The 15,988-nt window shown below is 52.1% G+C and overlaps 1 protein-coding gene across 1 annotated transcript in view; it reads right to left on the bottom strand.

The window, feature by feature from the left end:
• Nucleotides 1–12,653: 12,653 nt before the first annotated feature.
• The window catches only part of VPS53 (VPS53 subunit of GARP complex), a 140,313-nt gene continuing 136,978 nt past the window's right edge, over nt 12,654–15,988 (bottom strand). Inside the window, exon 22 of the mRNA XM_037069757.1 lies at nt 12,654–15,575. Coding sequence (XP_036925652.1) covers nt 15,405–15,575 — 171 coding nt within the window. The 3' untranslated portion in view covers nt 12,654–15,404. The remainder of the gene's footprint in view (nt 15,576–15,988) is intronic.

The following is a 15,988-nucleotide window of genomic DNA, read 5'->3' as shown; positions in this document are numbered from 1 at the left end:
GGACTAGCACATCCACACACCAACCTCCATCCTATGAAAGTTCTGTCTGATCCCCAAGAATGACGTCTCCCCAACTCCAGAGTGTTCATCAGGCCTCAGGACAACTGTCAAGGAGCTTCGGAAGCATAAACTGATTGCCCACCACGGCCTCCCTCCTCACAGGGGAGCCCAGCAGACTCGTGCACCAGAAACCGCAGGGGCTTGGGCTTGAAGAGGGCTCCAGTGCCGGGGCCTGACACAGACGGAGAAGCAGAGGTGGGGACCGTGGCTCCGTACACACTCCCACAACAACCTGCACCCAGGTCTCACCCTCCCTGGTTCCCAGAATTCGGCAGAACCAATCAAAAGAGGAGGAGAGACCCCCTGATGGGTGTGGCTCAGTGGGTTGGGCATCATTTGGCAGAGGAAAAGTTGCAGGTTCGATTCCTGTTCAAGGCACATGCCTGGGTTGAGGATTGGGTCCCCAGAAGGGGCGCGTATGAGAGGCAACCAATCAATCAATGTTCCTCTTTCATATCAGTGTTTCTCTCCTTTCCCTCCGTGCCCCTCTCTCTAAAAATAAATGAATAAAATATTTATTAAAAAGAAAAAAGACAATGAGGAGAGCCCCCAGGTGTGTTCAGACGGTTGCTGAAGAGCAGAGAAGGTGGAGGGCACTGTGGCCTGGCTGGGGATCCTGCCCGCAGGCCCCAGTGCCTCTGAGCAGCCCTGGCCTCTGGCGGGGGTGCCCGGGGGCTGTCGCAGCGGGAGCCCTGCAGCTTTCACCTGCCCCCATGTTCTTCTCAGGAGGAGAGCCGGGGACTTCCTTGTAACTAACTACCTGCGTGTGTTTCTCAGTCCTGAGCGAGTTCGATTCTCCTGGGCGAACTAGAAGGGCCCCATCATCATCCTCTATCTCATTCCAGATCCATTTCCACCAGAAGTATCTTTAACTCTGAAACCAAACACTCGAACCGAAGCTTGGGAAGGACGACAGATTCCGCCTTTCCCCCTTCCCGAGGGCCTTCTTCCCGAGAGCAGCGGGACTGCACCTGGACATCAGGGTGGAGCCGCAGCACGCACGTGGCCTCTTTTCAAGGCTGTCCTCTCAGAGCCGGCCCGTTGTCCCCCTGCCTGGGTCACAGAGACCCGCCTCTGCCTAGGACTTGGCTTCTGGCCTGAGGCCTTTCTCAGGAAGGTCTGAGGAACAAAAGACGCCTACCAATGAATGGCCATCCTGCATTTTCCCATTTTCTGCCCGAGGAATTTGGTGCAGAAAGATTTCAGGCACCAGATTAAGTTGGTGCCTGAACGGGACTGAGTCAGACAAGAGCAGGGTAGAACCCCCACAGGGCTGCCGTATACTGCTGGGGAGCAGCTTGTCTTCAGTGGGCTCTGCTAGGCAACGGGTTGAAAACCCCGCTGGCTCCAGCATGCCGGGTCCCAGCCCAAGCCTGCAGCGCCCTGCAGTCCCAGGGCCCCCACTGGGTCCGGTTTGGGGGGGCGGCGGTGTGTGCGTGGCGGGGGGCATGTCATGACACAGGGATTAGCTTTAGTGCTCTGTCAAGCCCCTCCACTCCTTCCAGTGCACCCACATCGACCAGAATACTTTGAACAAAGAGAACTTCATTTTGTTTACTTAAGTATTTTAAGATTACGGTTATAGCCCTGGCCAGGTGCTCAGTTGGTTAGAGCATCGTCCAGATGCGTCAAGGCTGCAGGTTCCATCCCCCGCCAGGACACATTCAAGGAACAATCAATAAACGTATAAATAAGTGAAACACCAAATGTTTCACTTATTATCAATGTTTTTCTCCCCCCCCTAAAATCAATAATTTTTTTAAATCAATAAAGTTAAAAAAAGATTAAGTTGTAGTTTTCAAAGAACGCTGAAAGGGAACTACCATGTTCCGTAGAGAACTAGCTGAATTAGAAAGACACGCCGGGCCACAAGGCAGCCCCCCAGGAGCATGCGCACACCGAGCCCCTGCGCTCACAGGGGTGGCGCAGGTCAAAGAGAGCCAGGGGAGGGCTAGTGTTCGTCTCGGCGATTCCGGGCGGGCGCAGTCGGCCCGAGCAAACAGGCCAGCTCCTTTTCTCAGGTGGGAGACCACCAGCTCAGGTGGAGAGATGGGATCTAGCCCCAGCCCAGCGGACGAAAGTAACCCAGATCCCGAATGCAGCTCAGGGCAAAGTCAGGCTGATGTCCCTGTGTGGGGGAACCCCGTGTGTGACCCCAGTCAAATACAAGCTCCGCCCTCGAGGCCTCCTATTTGTAAGCCGAGAGCTATTTTCCCAAATGCTCCCTGGTTACACAGAACAGGGCCGTGGCCTCTGCAAAATAAAATCCAGATGGGCTTTTGCAAAGAGCTGGGGCACATGGCCTCCTTGGAACCGCATCCATGCACTTGCACTCCTGGCTGCAGTCTGCATATTCGCACTGGACAAGGACTTGCAGCCCAGAAAAATAGCCTTTAGTTGAGCAATTGAAGTTAAGACCCTTGGCTCCGTGGCTGTCAGGCACGATAGAAGGGTGTGCTGTCATTTTCCCTGGGGAACAGGTGGCTGGTCTGCACAGCCACAGTCCGAAGGCAGCCTCGAGGCTCCACAGACCACCTGGGATTCCGGTCTGTAGGGAAGGGATGGAGAAGGGAGCCCATGGGGGTGGCTGACTGTGCTACAATGACGTTCTGACCCGCTGTGTCCTTCGGGGAGCCATAGCCCCAAAGCGCACTCCTCTGCCCCAAATTCAAAGCAGGATACACACGGGGAGGAGTGGCTGTGGTTTGCAGCTCTGTGCTGTGGGGAACTCCTGATACTTGCTGAAGGCATTTACATGCCTTTGAAAAATGTTTTTCAGTTTTGAGTCTTTCCTGAAAATTAGCCAGGGGCGGGGAAAGAACTTGGGGTGAGCAGAGAGGTACAAAGAGGAACTGTGTGTCTCCTGCTTTCCCAGGCCGCATTGGCCAGGGCATGTGTGTGTGTGTGTGGGGGGGGGGGGGGATGGTTAACTGGAAATTTATTGCCTCTTGTCCCCAACCACTGACAAGTATTTCTGGAAATCTCTGAAGGTTTCTCTTAAAATGTCATAAATAAATCTGGTCGTACACACGGGAATGTCTACTATTAATTTTCTTTAATTCCCCTGCCCCACTGTTCCAGCTGCTGGTTCTGCTGTTATATGACAATGTCCCGGGGGGCATTGTCAGCCTACAACAGGCTGTCCTTGCTGAGACCCCTGTCAGCTCCACTGGGCACCCAGGAGAGGCTGCAGCTGTGCCGCTGGGGCCCCACTCCTCTGCCCCACGCCAGGCGCTGCCCACAGCCCCCAGGCACCCCTGCCGACCCTGGAGGCGGCGAGGGAGTCCGAGCGGGGCTGCGTCCGCAGCTGAGTGCCTCCCGCCCCTTCTGGTCATGTTCATAGGGCCATCCCACAGCAGGGCGGCTTCCTTTAGGCCTGCCTCCCACCCTAGGACTCAAAGTTGAACCCTGCAGGGAAAGGCCAAGAGATAAATAGTAAAACAAACAAAATCTGCTTTGAATTCCAAGTCCCTGTCCTCTCAGCCAGGCCTGTCCTTCTCCTGATGCACATGGCAGCGGGCTGTCCTCCTTCAGTCCTTGTAATGGGTGTCGTTCTGTGACGATGGACCCTGGCATGCTAAAGGTGACGCCCCGTTCACGTTTTTAACTAACTCAGATTAGCTCACAGGCCTCCGTTCTGTCTCAAAGTGGGGAAACTGCCGTGAACATTCAGTGTTGTTTCTTATCTTCTGGGAAATAACGGCTTTGTGTAATGACTACTCTTGTCCTGCCCGTCTGCCCGGTGGCATCTGGGGAGGCTTATGTAACATGGTGACAGCAGGACAGGTGGCTGGTGCCACCTGGGTCCCTGGGCGTGTTCCCATTGGTTGGGCTTCTGTGAGGTGTAGCTTGTCCTGCGTGGCCACGGAAGGCCGTCCTCGGTTGTGGATGCGCCAAATGCTCCGCGTCCTGGTTGTCTCAGCCTACGGTCTCTTCCAGTGAACTGGCCCTTGTACTGCTTCTGGGGGCCCAGGGAGCGTGGGAGCCACCACCTGCCCACGCGGGGTGTGAGAGTGCACTCTTGCTTACTCAGACCTGTCTGGCTGGACAGCCTTCTGAGACGCTGTGGTGCCTTGCTGCACACAGGACTCGCCGGGGGCCCTGCTGTTTCCTGCAGTAACTGCTGGGAGCCAGGCAAAGGCTTGGGTTTCCCTCATACTTATAGGGGGGGTCTTATCGTGGGGCTCAGTCCAGAGTGGTGGGGTTCTGAATATTTTTCTCAGGGGCCTACCATCTTTTAAACCATGTCATACACACACTGTGGTTTTTCTTCTCTGCTGGTCTTTTTTCTTTTTAATGAAAAAAAGTGTTGACGTCAAGATGCCCTGTCCCTCTGCTGACGGTGTGGGTTGCACGCAAAGTCCTCCCTGATTCTGGCTCTTCAAAGTTAAAGGGGCACTTCTGGTTTTTGGGTCATCAGCTGAGGACATTTTTTCATTGCTTTCATTTTTTCATTATTTTTTAAAGATTTTATTTACTTATCTTTAGAGGGGAAGAGAAGGAGAAAGGGAGAGAAACATCAATGTATGGTTGCCTCTTGTGCGTCCCCTGCTGGGAACTGGCCTGCAACCCAGGCATGTGCCCTGACTGGGAATCGAACTGCAGTTGTTTGGTTTGTAGGCCTGAGCTCAGTCCACTGAGCTATGCCAGCCAGAACTTCATTGCTTTTAGAACAGAGGAAGGGAGGGAGGGAAACACTGATGCGAGAGAGAAGCATCGACCGGTTGCCTCCCGTACATGCCCAGACTGGGGATCTAACCCACATCCTAGGTATGTGCTCTGACTGGGAATCAAACCCACAAGCCTTGGTCATGGGATGACACTTCAGCCACCTGAGCTGCACCGGCCAGGGCAAAGGTACATTTTTAGACTGAGGAACAAAACCAAACCAAACACCCCAATCCTTTCACACGCACAGCCATGGCTTTCCAGGCTTTCTTCTCTCTTCTCAAATCCCAAAAGCCTAGGATTCAGAGGCTGAGAATTTAATCTTCATACCATGGCCACCGGAGGCCGGTGCACTTAAGACACCTCGCCTTCTGCCAGAGGGATGGGGAAGGGGTAGAGGAAACAAAGAATAGGGAAGACGCTCAGTTTAACATCAAACTATTACCTCTCTACATGTGCTAAGGCTGACCACTGCTTTCACGAGCAAACCCGCAAAGCATGTCCCCCAGGAGCCCTGACCTTGAGGGAAGCCACAGGGCTTTTGCTCAACAAGAAGGCTTTTTTGCAGCAAGACACAGCTCCGGTTGGGTCACATTGGCTTTGTGCAATGAAAATGAAAGGGGAACTTCCGCTTACTGGGTTTCCACAGACAGAGCTGCAACTGCATCCTCTTAAACCTGTGGGCTTGCACATCTGTGTGCAATGCCTCCCAACCTTAGAGATCAGGAAGCAGGAAGAAACGTCTAGAATGAGTGAGGATGTGGAGGCGTGGGGCACGCACTCGATGGGGGGTGAGCAGCAAGACGATCTCCACGGAGGGCGTTTTGGCAAAAGCTAAGAACACTTCCACTGTGTATGTCCTTTCATCTTTTTAAACCAGACAGTTGTAGGGGGGTGTCCTGCACAAAGGTGAGCACGACTAAGCCAAGATGCCTACAGAAAGATTTTCACTCATGATGTCTTTAATAGGCAAAAAAATGAAAAGCACTTATTTATACATTGATAGAAGACCTGCTAAATAAACAATAGTATATCTGAACTATGAGACACCATGCAGTCATTAAAAAGAATGAGTAGCCCTGGCTGGTGTAGCTCAGTGGCTTGAGCGCGGACCTGTGGACCGATGATCACGGTTCGATTCCCAGTCAGGGCACATGCCTGGGTTGCAGGCCATTTCCCGGCAGGGGCCAGTTCCCAGCAGGGGATGCATGAGAAGCAACCATACATTGATGTTTCTCTTCCTCTCTCCTTCCCTTTCCCTCTAAAGATAAATAAATAAAATATTTAAAAAAAAAGAATGAGTAGATAGTTGGTTAGAGTGTCATGCTAATATGCGAAGGTTGCGGGTTCGATCCCTGGTCAGGACACATACAAGAATCAACCAATAACAAATCAATGTTCCCTCCCTCTAAAACCAGTCAATCAATCAGTCAATAAAGAATGAGTAGACAGATCTATGTATGCTGAGGAAAAAGATGTCCAAGGTATATTGTTTAGCTGCAGAAAAATATGCAAATATGCTTAATATTAATTCTGTTGGCAAAGTGCCCCCTCCCCCACAGCAGACATAGAGAAAGTCTGGAAGGAGAGTAGGGCCTTTAATATATTTCCATATTGGTTTAACTTCTTAACATGAATACTTATATTGTACTTTAACAATTAGTATTACTGTTGCAATATTTTATAAGGCAAAGACAAGCAGAAATGGCAGTGCAGAAATATGCAGAACCACAGGCATTCCCAGTTCTGAGCGAGGAGGAGGCCCAGGGGAGGGAGGGTCCCTCCAGCTCCTTCTGAGAAATGCTCAGAGCCCCGAGGAATGCGGGGGTCCAGTCGGGAGACCACGACGTGGAAGGGCTTCCGAGGGCTGAACCCCACCTCTCAGGCCTTTGTGGGGTGGAGACTCTTGATTTGCTGGGGCAAGATGGATTTTTTATTTAATTTCCATGACTGTTGTTTGTGTGATCATTCATAACTAAGAAGTTTTTTTTCTGATCGACTAACCTTGATCGACTAACTAATTGACAGAGAGAGCTGAGACTGAGGAGCTTGAAAGGGAAGTGGGTGCCACGTACAGACAGGGAATTCTGGAAAGGGAATTGAGTTTAGCCAGAGATGGTACGTGTGATCTAATGATGGGCTGTAGGGGGACTGGAGTCAGGGGTGGGCCGGGGAGGAAAGAACCAAAAATCTGAGAAACCTCAGGAGGCTCAGCTGGCGTTTACCATTTTCTGAAGGCAGCTGGAGTGGAGACCGCAGCGGGCCAAGACCCAGGGGCTTGACCACGTCAAGGCTCAGAAGGACGGCAAAGTTGGTGAAGGAGACCAAGAAGTATTGGAGCCAAGAAAGCAAGGTATCCAACGAGTTAAGAGGGAATTCCTAGGGGGAGGGGAGACTCAGGAATAAAGACAGAGTGCAATGGGAATAAAGTTCACGAAGAAAGCCGTCAGCGACTTTCAAGAGAAATTTCTGGAAGGCAGTTGAGATGGATGCTGAACTAGAGGGGAAGCATGAATGGGAGGAATGGAGGCAGTGGCTACAGACCTCCTCTGAGATGGGGACAAAGGCCATAAGGAAAGTGAGAAGATCCCCGTGGGTCTGCAGACGGAGCTAGAGGAAATGAGGGGGGGGCTCTAAGGTGAAGGAGGGAGGACCCCAGGGAAGGAGAGATGGGCAGAGGGACATGCTGAGTTAAAGGGGGATGTTCCAGGCTCCCTTAGATTTTGCCAGTCAGCTTCCATGTATTTATTTGTTTGTTTGTTTGTTTATAGAGAGGGGCAAGGGAGGGAGAAAGAAAAGGAGAGAAACATCAATATGTGGCTGCCTCTCTTGCACCCTCCACTGGAGACCCGGCCTGCAACCTAGGCACGTGCCCTGACCAGGAATCGAACTGGAGACCCTTTGGTTCATAGGCCCATGCTCAATCCACTGAGCCACACCAGCCAGGGCGCCAGTCATTTTTCATAGTGACCAATCAGTAAGTGATGGAAACTCGTCCTCATTGTCCCACCTCTGAAATGAGGGAATCTGACTTAAGTTCCAAAAGCAAATAAACCAAAATACTACTCAACACGGATGTTGTAACCCAGAGCTTCCTACCTAGAGAGCTGGGCCGCGGCCATTGTGCCCAGTAAATGCCCACAATGATCCCTTAGCCCTGGGGCTGTGGGAGGTATGGGGTGCCCTGGAGCCGTCACAGTCCCCAGGCCCGTGGCCTCTGGCCCGAGCAGCCTCTACAATTGATTTGCCCTAGTGAGAGGCCACGGGAATACAAATGTTTAAACGGTTTTCACGTTTTGGGGATGAAAGGTTGGGAGGCATTGCACACAGATGTGCAAGCCCACAGGCTTAAGATTTGGGCTCGTGGGGGGTTTGAAAGCAGGATGGGCTTCCTTTCAAATGTTGCCCAAGCCCCCTCTGCCGGTTCAGTTGCACTGTTTTGTCCTTAGAACACAGCTGCCCTGCATGGGGGTGGGGCAGCTCCTTGCTTTCTGTTCTTCAGGGCTGCTGGAGCAGGAGGTGGCTGACAGCGCAGGTGCCCTGCTGAAAGGGTGGTGAACATCAGTGCATTGTCGCTCCTTCCTGTCCACAAGGGTCCCTACCAAACCTCTCATTCAGAAAGCTACGCTCATAAGCTGCTACCAAGGGCAGCACCTTCCACACCTACTTTTTGGGAAACTGGAATTCTTCAGAGGTGTTTCAGTGGGTGAAGGAGCTCCACGAAAGTTTGGTTGTAACTTCCCTTTAAGAATGCATATTTTCAACCCATTCTGAAAACTGGACATTCAAAACTGTAGTAACGCAACAGGCACCAAACGTGTCAGAGGAGGACACTATTTGTGTTAACGAGGACTGCCAGGGCTGCTGGGTCCCCGGCAGCCTCACAACCAAGGGTCCTCATCTCTGTGACTGAAGAGTATCTGCACTTGAAAGAAAGGCTGTTAAAAACAAAACAAAGGCTGTTTACAAATTCTTAGCTGAATTGAATCATGACTTCTCTATTCTATGTAACCCAAGTAAGACACAGAAATAAATCGGATGCTGGAGCTTGAAAATACATAAATTCTCATCCACAAACTTAAGATTAAAAATGTTGCCCTGATTGGTGTGGCTCAGTGGATTGGGCACGGGCCTGCGAAGCAAAGGATCGCTGGTTCGATTCCCAGTCAGGGCACATGCCTGGGTTGCAGGCCAGGTCCCCAGTGGGGGACACGTGGGAGGCAACCACACAGTGATGTTTCTCCCTCTTTCCCTCCTTGCACCTCTCTAAAAATAAATTTAAATATTTTTTAATTAAAAAAATTTAAAAAATCAAATGCTTTCTACTATCCTGACCTGTGTGGCTCAGTTGGTTGCCACCCCACGAAGCGAGGGGTTGCCAGGCCCCCGGGTCAGGGAGCGTGAGAGAGGCAACTGATGGATGTTTCCCTCTCTTTCTCCTTCCCTTCTCCTCTCTCTAAAATAAATAAATAAAATATTTGAAAAATAAAATGCTCTCTACTTAAATAGTTTCAGTGTGCTCACTGATTTGCTTTGAAAGATATTTGAACTCATAAAAGACAACATTTCTGTCAGTCTGTGCAATGCAGTGTCTCATACATTTGAAAACCACTGGTACAGTGTGAAGGGCCAGGTCTGAGCCAAACCCTGGCCCAGCCACCTGGGAGCCATGGGGCTCTGGGCGTGTCACTGTCCCTCTAGGCCCCCAGGTCCATGTCTACGAAATGGAACCACTCACAGCTCCTCGACAGGGGCTTTTATCTGCCGAGATACCACAATGCATCTAAAGGGGCATAGACACCCGTACTGGTGCCCTTGCCCTCCCCCTCCTGGACCCCCAAGGTGCACAGATACCCCTCACTGACTCAGCCCCCTTCTTGATCAAAGATATTAATTTTCTGCGTGCTGGGCAGTCGCTGGACAGCAGCTAAGGCCCAGGGCTAAACCAACTTGACCTTGACTGCCATCAGGGCCCTCCTCTGACAGAGCCAGCCGACACTGGGGATCCTGTCAGAGCAGTGCAAGCAGGCGGGCGTAGGAGGTTGTGGGAGTGTCTCTGCTGTGAACTCCCATTTTCTTCAGGCAACATTTGGTATTTTTCCCATTTGCCTGCTAAAGCTCTTCAGTGGCTGCTTTGGTAGCCCAGTCAGAGTCACTCGTTTGTAACAAATTCTTGGAATGTGGTCTCTCCAGCAGCTGGTGAGAACGCATCCCTGCTCCTCAAAGTGCCTTCCTTTCCCATCAGCACAAAGCCAACAAGCAGAAGCTTGCGTTGCTCGCCATTGCATCTGGTGCCCCTGAAAGCTGTAGTCCACTTTGCAAATACTTTTCTCGGCTCCAGAAGTTGAGGGAGGTTTGTGGGGAAGCTGATGTTAATGTCTTACTTGTTGCAAAATTACCCCTGAACAGGAGGAGAATGGCAATTGTGCAAATTCTGTTTACTTATTGAGCAGAAACTACCAGAGCCCTCGGATGAAGTGATAGACATTCTTAGGGGACAAAGCATTAGCAGTTTTCACTTGAACATCACTCCAGCGCCCAGCTTGCTCTGTGTCACCAACCCAAAGAGGATTGAAGAGCCAGATGAGTCCTTTCCAGCTGATTATGGGGAGCCTGCCGGCCTTGGGAAAGCTTGAAACTTCTCTGAACAGCAACTGCAAAGTTATCCAAATAGCTGGTGAAACTCAAGCTTCCCAGCCTGTCCTAAGAAAATCTTGCTTAGAATTTTTTGGGCATTGTAGATGAAAAAAAAAAGGGTGCAGTCAAGAATTTTGTCCCTGCCAGGAATGGCCACTTGGAAGTCTGGTCTGCAGACACCATATTAGAAAGAGGTTTTTTTTGGAAGGAAGTCTTCAGCAACCCTCCTAATTTGCATTCAGAGGAAACATGTCCCACTTTCCACCACGGGTAGGCCTGCCAACACCACCAGGAGGGAGGAAGCTCTCCTCTCAGAGCCCACAAGTTTATCCCTAAATGTTATGAAAATAGCAGCTTCTGGGGCAAGAGGAATAGAGGATGGAGAGTCTTTTAAAACTCTCGGATAAGTTGGTATCACAATCACGTTCTAAAAAGGCAAAGACTGGTTATCCCGATGCTGCGGATGCAGCCCGCGCACAGCGGCAGGTGTGTCGTCACCCGGGCATTTTGTTCAAGCCCCGCCCCAGGGAATAAGCAACCCTGTGGCTGCCTGGTGTTGTATACCAGCCTGACGCATGGGTCAGTCTTGGTGAATGACCATGAACTTATCACTTCCTACACTGCTGCACAGCTTACAGAGCCTGTGTACACAACCCGGTCTTGTGGGCCCTTCACGGCCCTGTTGGTTATAATCCCTTTTCACGATTGAAAGCCGGGCCTCAGAGGGTCAAGGGCTCGCCCAACATCCAAGCGCTGCAACTGGACCTGGAGACCAGGGGCTCTTTAGAGGTCTCCAATCCTAGGTTGCTTTTGTTTCAAATGGACACATTCTTCTTATCCCACCGCTTGCGCCTAGTTACATAGGTAAGGAAGAAAACCTTGCAGGTAAATCATCTCGTACCGCTCTTCTCAGTGGGTTGTATGGAAGAGTTTCTTTTCTCACCAGATTGATCCCTGCCTGCCCTACTGAAGTGGGGAGCTGATGAAAACCACAGATGGAAACTGGGTAATGACCTCGAAGCCAACCTAACGGGAGTGCTGCTGCACATTTTCCACTGTGGGAAGAGCCGTCAGACTTCCCAAAAAGTTCACTGCAGAATGCCCACCCAATTATTAAGGAAACAGGATTAACTTAACTGCGTACAGGAGAGAGATCCCTTAGGTAGTCACATGCAAAGGCAGGCTGTGATGGGAACGATGAGGTGGAAAAGGGAAAGTAAACAGGAGAGAAATTCAGGGTGCAAGGTTTCCAAATCAGCAGCAGAGCACTTCACACATATTTGCAGATATAAGCACCGCAGCGGGACGTGCCAGGACCTTGCGAGGAACACCACAGTCTGAGCCGGGCGCTGCTTTCCCGGGCAGCAGGGAAGGGGCACAGCGTCGCCGGGGAGAAGGGCAGACGCCTGGGCGAAGGGGAGCCCGAGGTTCACAGGCTTGCTAATTCTTTCCTATATGGTCCACTCTGTTTTCTGTCAACGGTAAGGAAATACATCCTAGCAAACGACACCCAGTAAGCTTTAATTAACTGTAGCATTTCATGCTCCAATATGCACCAAGAAATTACTTCCAGATGGGGAAAATGAAAGCTATTTACATGAAAAAAGCAATCTCTTTAAGGAAACGGATACCTCCCAGAGGTACAGAGCCGCAGAAACTTTGAGGGTCCGGAGGCTATCTGTTCTGATAACCACTGGAACAGGGCTGGGAGCTTTGCTTACTGTATGGGACCCAGCAGCACTCTTTCTGCGCGCCAGCTTTTCACGAGCCCTGTTTCCGAGGCATTGTTTAAGCGGCCTGATGCAGTTCTCATCATTTTATTTTTAGCCATCTCACTCGGACTGGACAAGAAGTGTGAAATGCTTGCTTTCACCCTCAAGCAAGCTCGGTACTTTGGAGACTTCTCCTCCTAGGGAGCGGGATGGCATTTCCAGCTGCGGGCATTTCCCTTGCTGGCGTACCATGGCTGGCACCGGGCAGCGGCCTCGGACCGTCTGCCCATCACTGCCGCACTGGTCCCTGACAGTCTGCTCAGTCCTGGTGGGTCTGTGCCGAGGAGTCACTGAGGCTCCCTCTGCTGGGGGCTGGGCAGGCTCTTTGTTCTTCAAGAGGGAGGAATGGTGGCAATCAGCCTCAATGCCAGGACTGAATCAGGAGGCTAAACACCCTGTTCTTTTCCTTTGTGGTTCCCTGCGCTGATCCAAACAGCACTCTCTCCAGCCTGGGCACCCCTCGGCCAGCTCTCAGGAAGTCTGTTCATAATAAAAGCAGCAGTGAACTTGTTGTCGATTGTAAATTACCAGTATTTATTTTTACCACATAAAGTGACTTCAAACTTTTCGTTAAGGGCTACAGACACTTGGAGGAATGAACAATATCTAAGTTTAGCTTAATAACAGAGTTGTTCGCTACCGTTTTTACCAATGCCTGCTCCTTTACATATGCTATTTCAAAATGACAGTAATAAATAAAACTTCTTTTGGGGGTTGGCTCATCAAAACAGGAAGAATCCTAATGAGTAGGAGGACAGCCCGTTTTCTGGCTTCGTCCCTACTATCGACATAAGTTTAAAGTGAACGCTGCTGTCTATCAGTAAAGAATCTTTACCATGTTGGGGTGTAGTTCAATTGCACAGTATTTTCGCTTGCTTAGAGCGCTGGAAAAAATACACATTTACGAAAATGTGCTACAGGAACCGTTCAATAAGGCAAATTTCTCTCTATTGTGATGGTTCTTAACAAGGAGTAAATGTTAAATCACCAAAGGAACCCCCCAGAAATGCAGACCCCCAGCACCTGTGTTGGCCCAGCGCGCCATGTGGTCCCGATGCAGGCCCTCAGCTCCTGCGGGACATACAGGGGCACTCAGACCCCCTCAACGGGACGTTTAACACACAACTCCTGCTGACGCGCGCCGAGTCCTCGGACATCACTGACGCTGCAACAAATCAAGAGAGCAACTTCCCTGGTGGCGACCACCAACCTGCAGAAAACAGGGCTGACATCTCAATGCCATTATGGAGACATCCAGAATATGACTCCCTACAAACCGACCAGAAAAGGAGTATGTGTCTGCAGGCACTGAGTGATGAGAGCCAGGTGCGGGGGCCCACTGGCTTCCCTGGGCCTCGACTGACGGCTGAGGGGCTGTGCCCTTCGGAGGCAGGCCCACGCCCCTTCCTGCACAAGCGGGAACTGGCTCCGGATCTGTAACTTCCCCTGGGGCCGTGCCACGTGGGCACAGTGAAGCCCGCCCGCTGAGCTGCCGGCCCTCCGCACCCCTCCCCACCCTGCCTGCACTCTTCCTCCTTAGCCATCTTTTCCTAATTGAGCTCAGCTAAAGGCTACACCTCTTTCTTCCACCACTTATCTTCTTCTCTGTGTTCTCGAGCCTGAGACGCTCCACGCATGAGTCAGGCGGACCAGCAATAGGCTGGAGGCGGATGAAGAAAGGAGGCCCCCCAGAGGACGGCTGGGGCAGTGGACCGAGTCTGGGTGACAGGCTGAAGGAGAGGGAAGGGGACGCCAAGGAGCCATTACAGCAGACGACAAGGGGAGAAATGGTCAGTTTCTGGTCAGATTTCCAAACCTGGAAGTTTCCTACTGTACGCTGTCACAACTTTCGTGAATGTTTAGGGAACTTCCTCTATGCTGAATGTTATCCTGAGGCATTCCCTAAAACACTCCACCCCCTCCTCAGCCCTTGCCCTACCTGGCCAGCAAATTGTTCACAATCCTGAGCAAATGCCGAGGCCGCCAGTCACCCCGAGTCCATGGGCAGCTGCCAGAGGCTTGGTTTCCAGGGGACTGGTGAGCCAGGGCAACTCTGTAACCTGTTCCCCTGATGTGGGATGGCGAGAGAGGACTGGCACAGCTTCGAGGCCAGTGTCTCCCGCACGGCAGTGCTGGCCTGGAGCTGTGGTGGGCCGGCCGGGTGGGCCAGGGGGCCTTCTGGGCTGTGCCCACTCTGAGTTTGTACAGTTGGCGTTCTGTTCCCGAGGATCCATGGGGCTAGCTTCTTTGTCATTAGTGATAATGTCGTTCTGGTATTGCACCTCCTTTGCTGTTTTCAGATAAGTCTGCAAAGTACTTTGGATTCGAAAGGGATGGTGAGGAGGGCACTAGAGGGTAGAGGCTTCTGGGCTGTTCCAGAGCTTTGTCTGAGGAGAAAGCCTAGAAACTCTTTTCTAGGAAAACTTCTTGGTTTTCCTACATAGGAGGGGCACCCCCCCCCCCCGCCAGAAGTCAGGAGTAAAATGGGAGGAAATAACCCTACATCACTCAGTGAGTGTGCCAAGCTTAGAACCCTCTCCCCCAGGCAGATGCGGGGCTGCCCCACACCCTGGCCAGGAGCCCACGGCACAGACGGCACCTGCTTCCAAGGCCTCGCATTTCCAGTCCTATGTGGGAGACACAGAGAAAATCTTCTCTTGGACATACAGACAGGGCGAATCGGAGACTCATGAGAAATGAGAATACAGGGATAACTTGGCCAAGTCGAAAAGGACCAGAAACGAAATATGTACCCAAACTGGGATTCACTCGGCGGTGTTCCTGCTTCCACTTCCCTCATAAAGGAAGACTGGTACCTACACCGGTGACCTGCCGCTCCAGTGACTGGGGCCCTGAGAGCCAGCCTCAAACAGTGGCAGACGGGGACCAAACAGGCTTGGTCACCCATGCTGCCTGGACAGGTGCATGGTAGGGAAGAGGGCCACATGCCAGGGGGTGTGACAGCAGAGGGAGGGAGGAGGCAGAGTCAGTGACAACTGACCAGCCGAGAGCAGCCCAATGTGACAGTGTCTCACCCAGTGCTGCCTCTGCTGCGGGAGTGAGAGGCCAGTGGAACTGCCTTTTTGTAACCGGGACCTTAACTTGGCTTCTCCCCTTAGAGCAGGGATTGAGACAGGGCGTGGGGGAGGCACATTGACAATCCAACGTCCGGGAAGTTTCAGGGTCCATAATCGGAGAGTCAGGGTGAGCGCAGGAGGGGTGGGGGCTTCCAGGAGGCTGGGCGCTGAGGGCTGCTGGCCGGCGCTCCTACAGTCTCTTCTTAATGAGCTTCTCCAGTTTGCGGATGCGGGATGATTCCTGTTCCGGTGTGGGAGCCAAGAGGGACAGAGAGCTGGAGCCTTCGGGCCCAGAGGGCGGGGTGGGGAGCCTCTGGCGGAAGAGCTCCAGCATGCCGCTCTGCTCGCTCCGCCTCAGGCCCTGCGGTGGGAAGAGAAAGGAGCACTCTCAGAAGTCTGGCCCCAGGGGCAAGGGTGGCATCTGGCTGCTCTGAGCTGAGGCCCTGCAAACAGCACCAACACTCTGGGCTGAGGATTAACACTTCCTTCACGGGGAGTCACAGGCCCTGGGCAGTAAGGAGCCTGGGAGAGAAGCAGAGGAAGAAAAACAGGAGACAGGGTAGGAGAGAAAGAAGGGTTGGGGAGGGAAGAAAGCACAGGTAAACAGGGTGGGGAAAGTAATTCTCCATTCCATTCCTTCCACTGAGCAGTGGTTCTCACTGAGGGGGTAGGTAATCAGGGAGTTCACTTGCCCAGAGCCTTCTCAAAAGGCTGCAGCACTGGCCCGGGCACATGCACTTTGAGAAAGCTCCCGGGGGCCCGGGGGCCCGGGGG

This window comes from Sturnira hondurensis, unplaced genomic scaffold (genome assembly GCF_014824575.4).
Source record: "Sturnira hondurensis isolate 20B ecotype Veracruz unplaced genomic scaffold, ASM1482457v3 Scaffold0018728, whole genome shotgun sequence".
Taxonomy (NCBI): Eukaryota; Metazoa; Chordata; class Mammalia; order Chiroptera; family Phyllostomidae; genus Sturnira; species Sturnira hondurensis.
The sequence above is the reverse complement of the archived record's forward strand: the minus strand, read 5'-3'. Positions and strand labels throughout refer to the sequence as shown.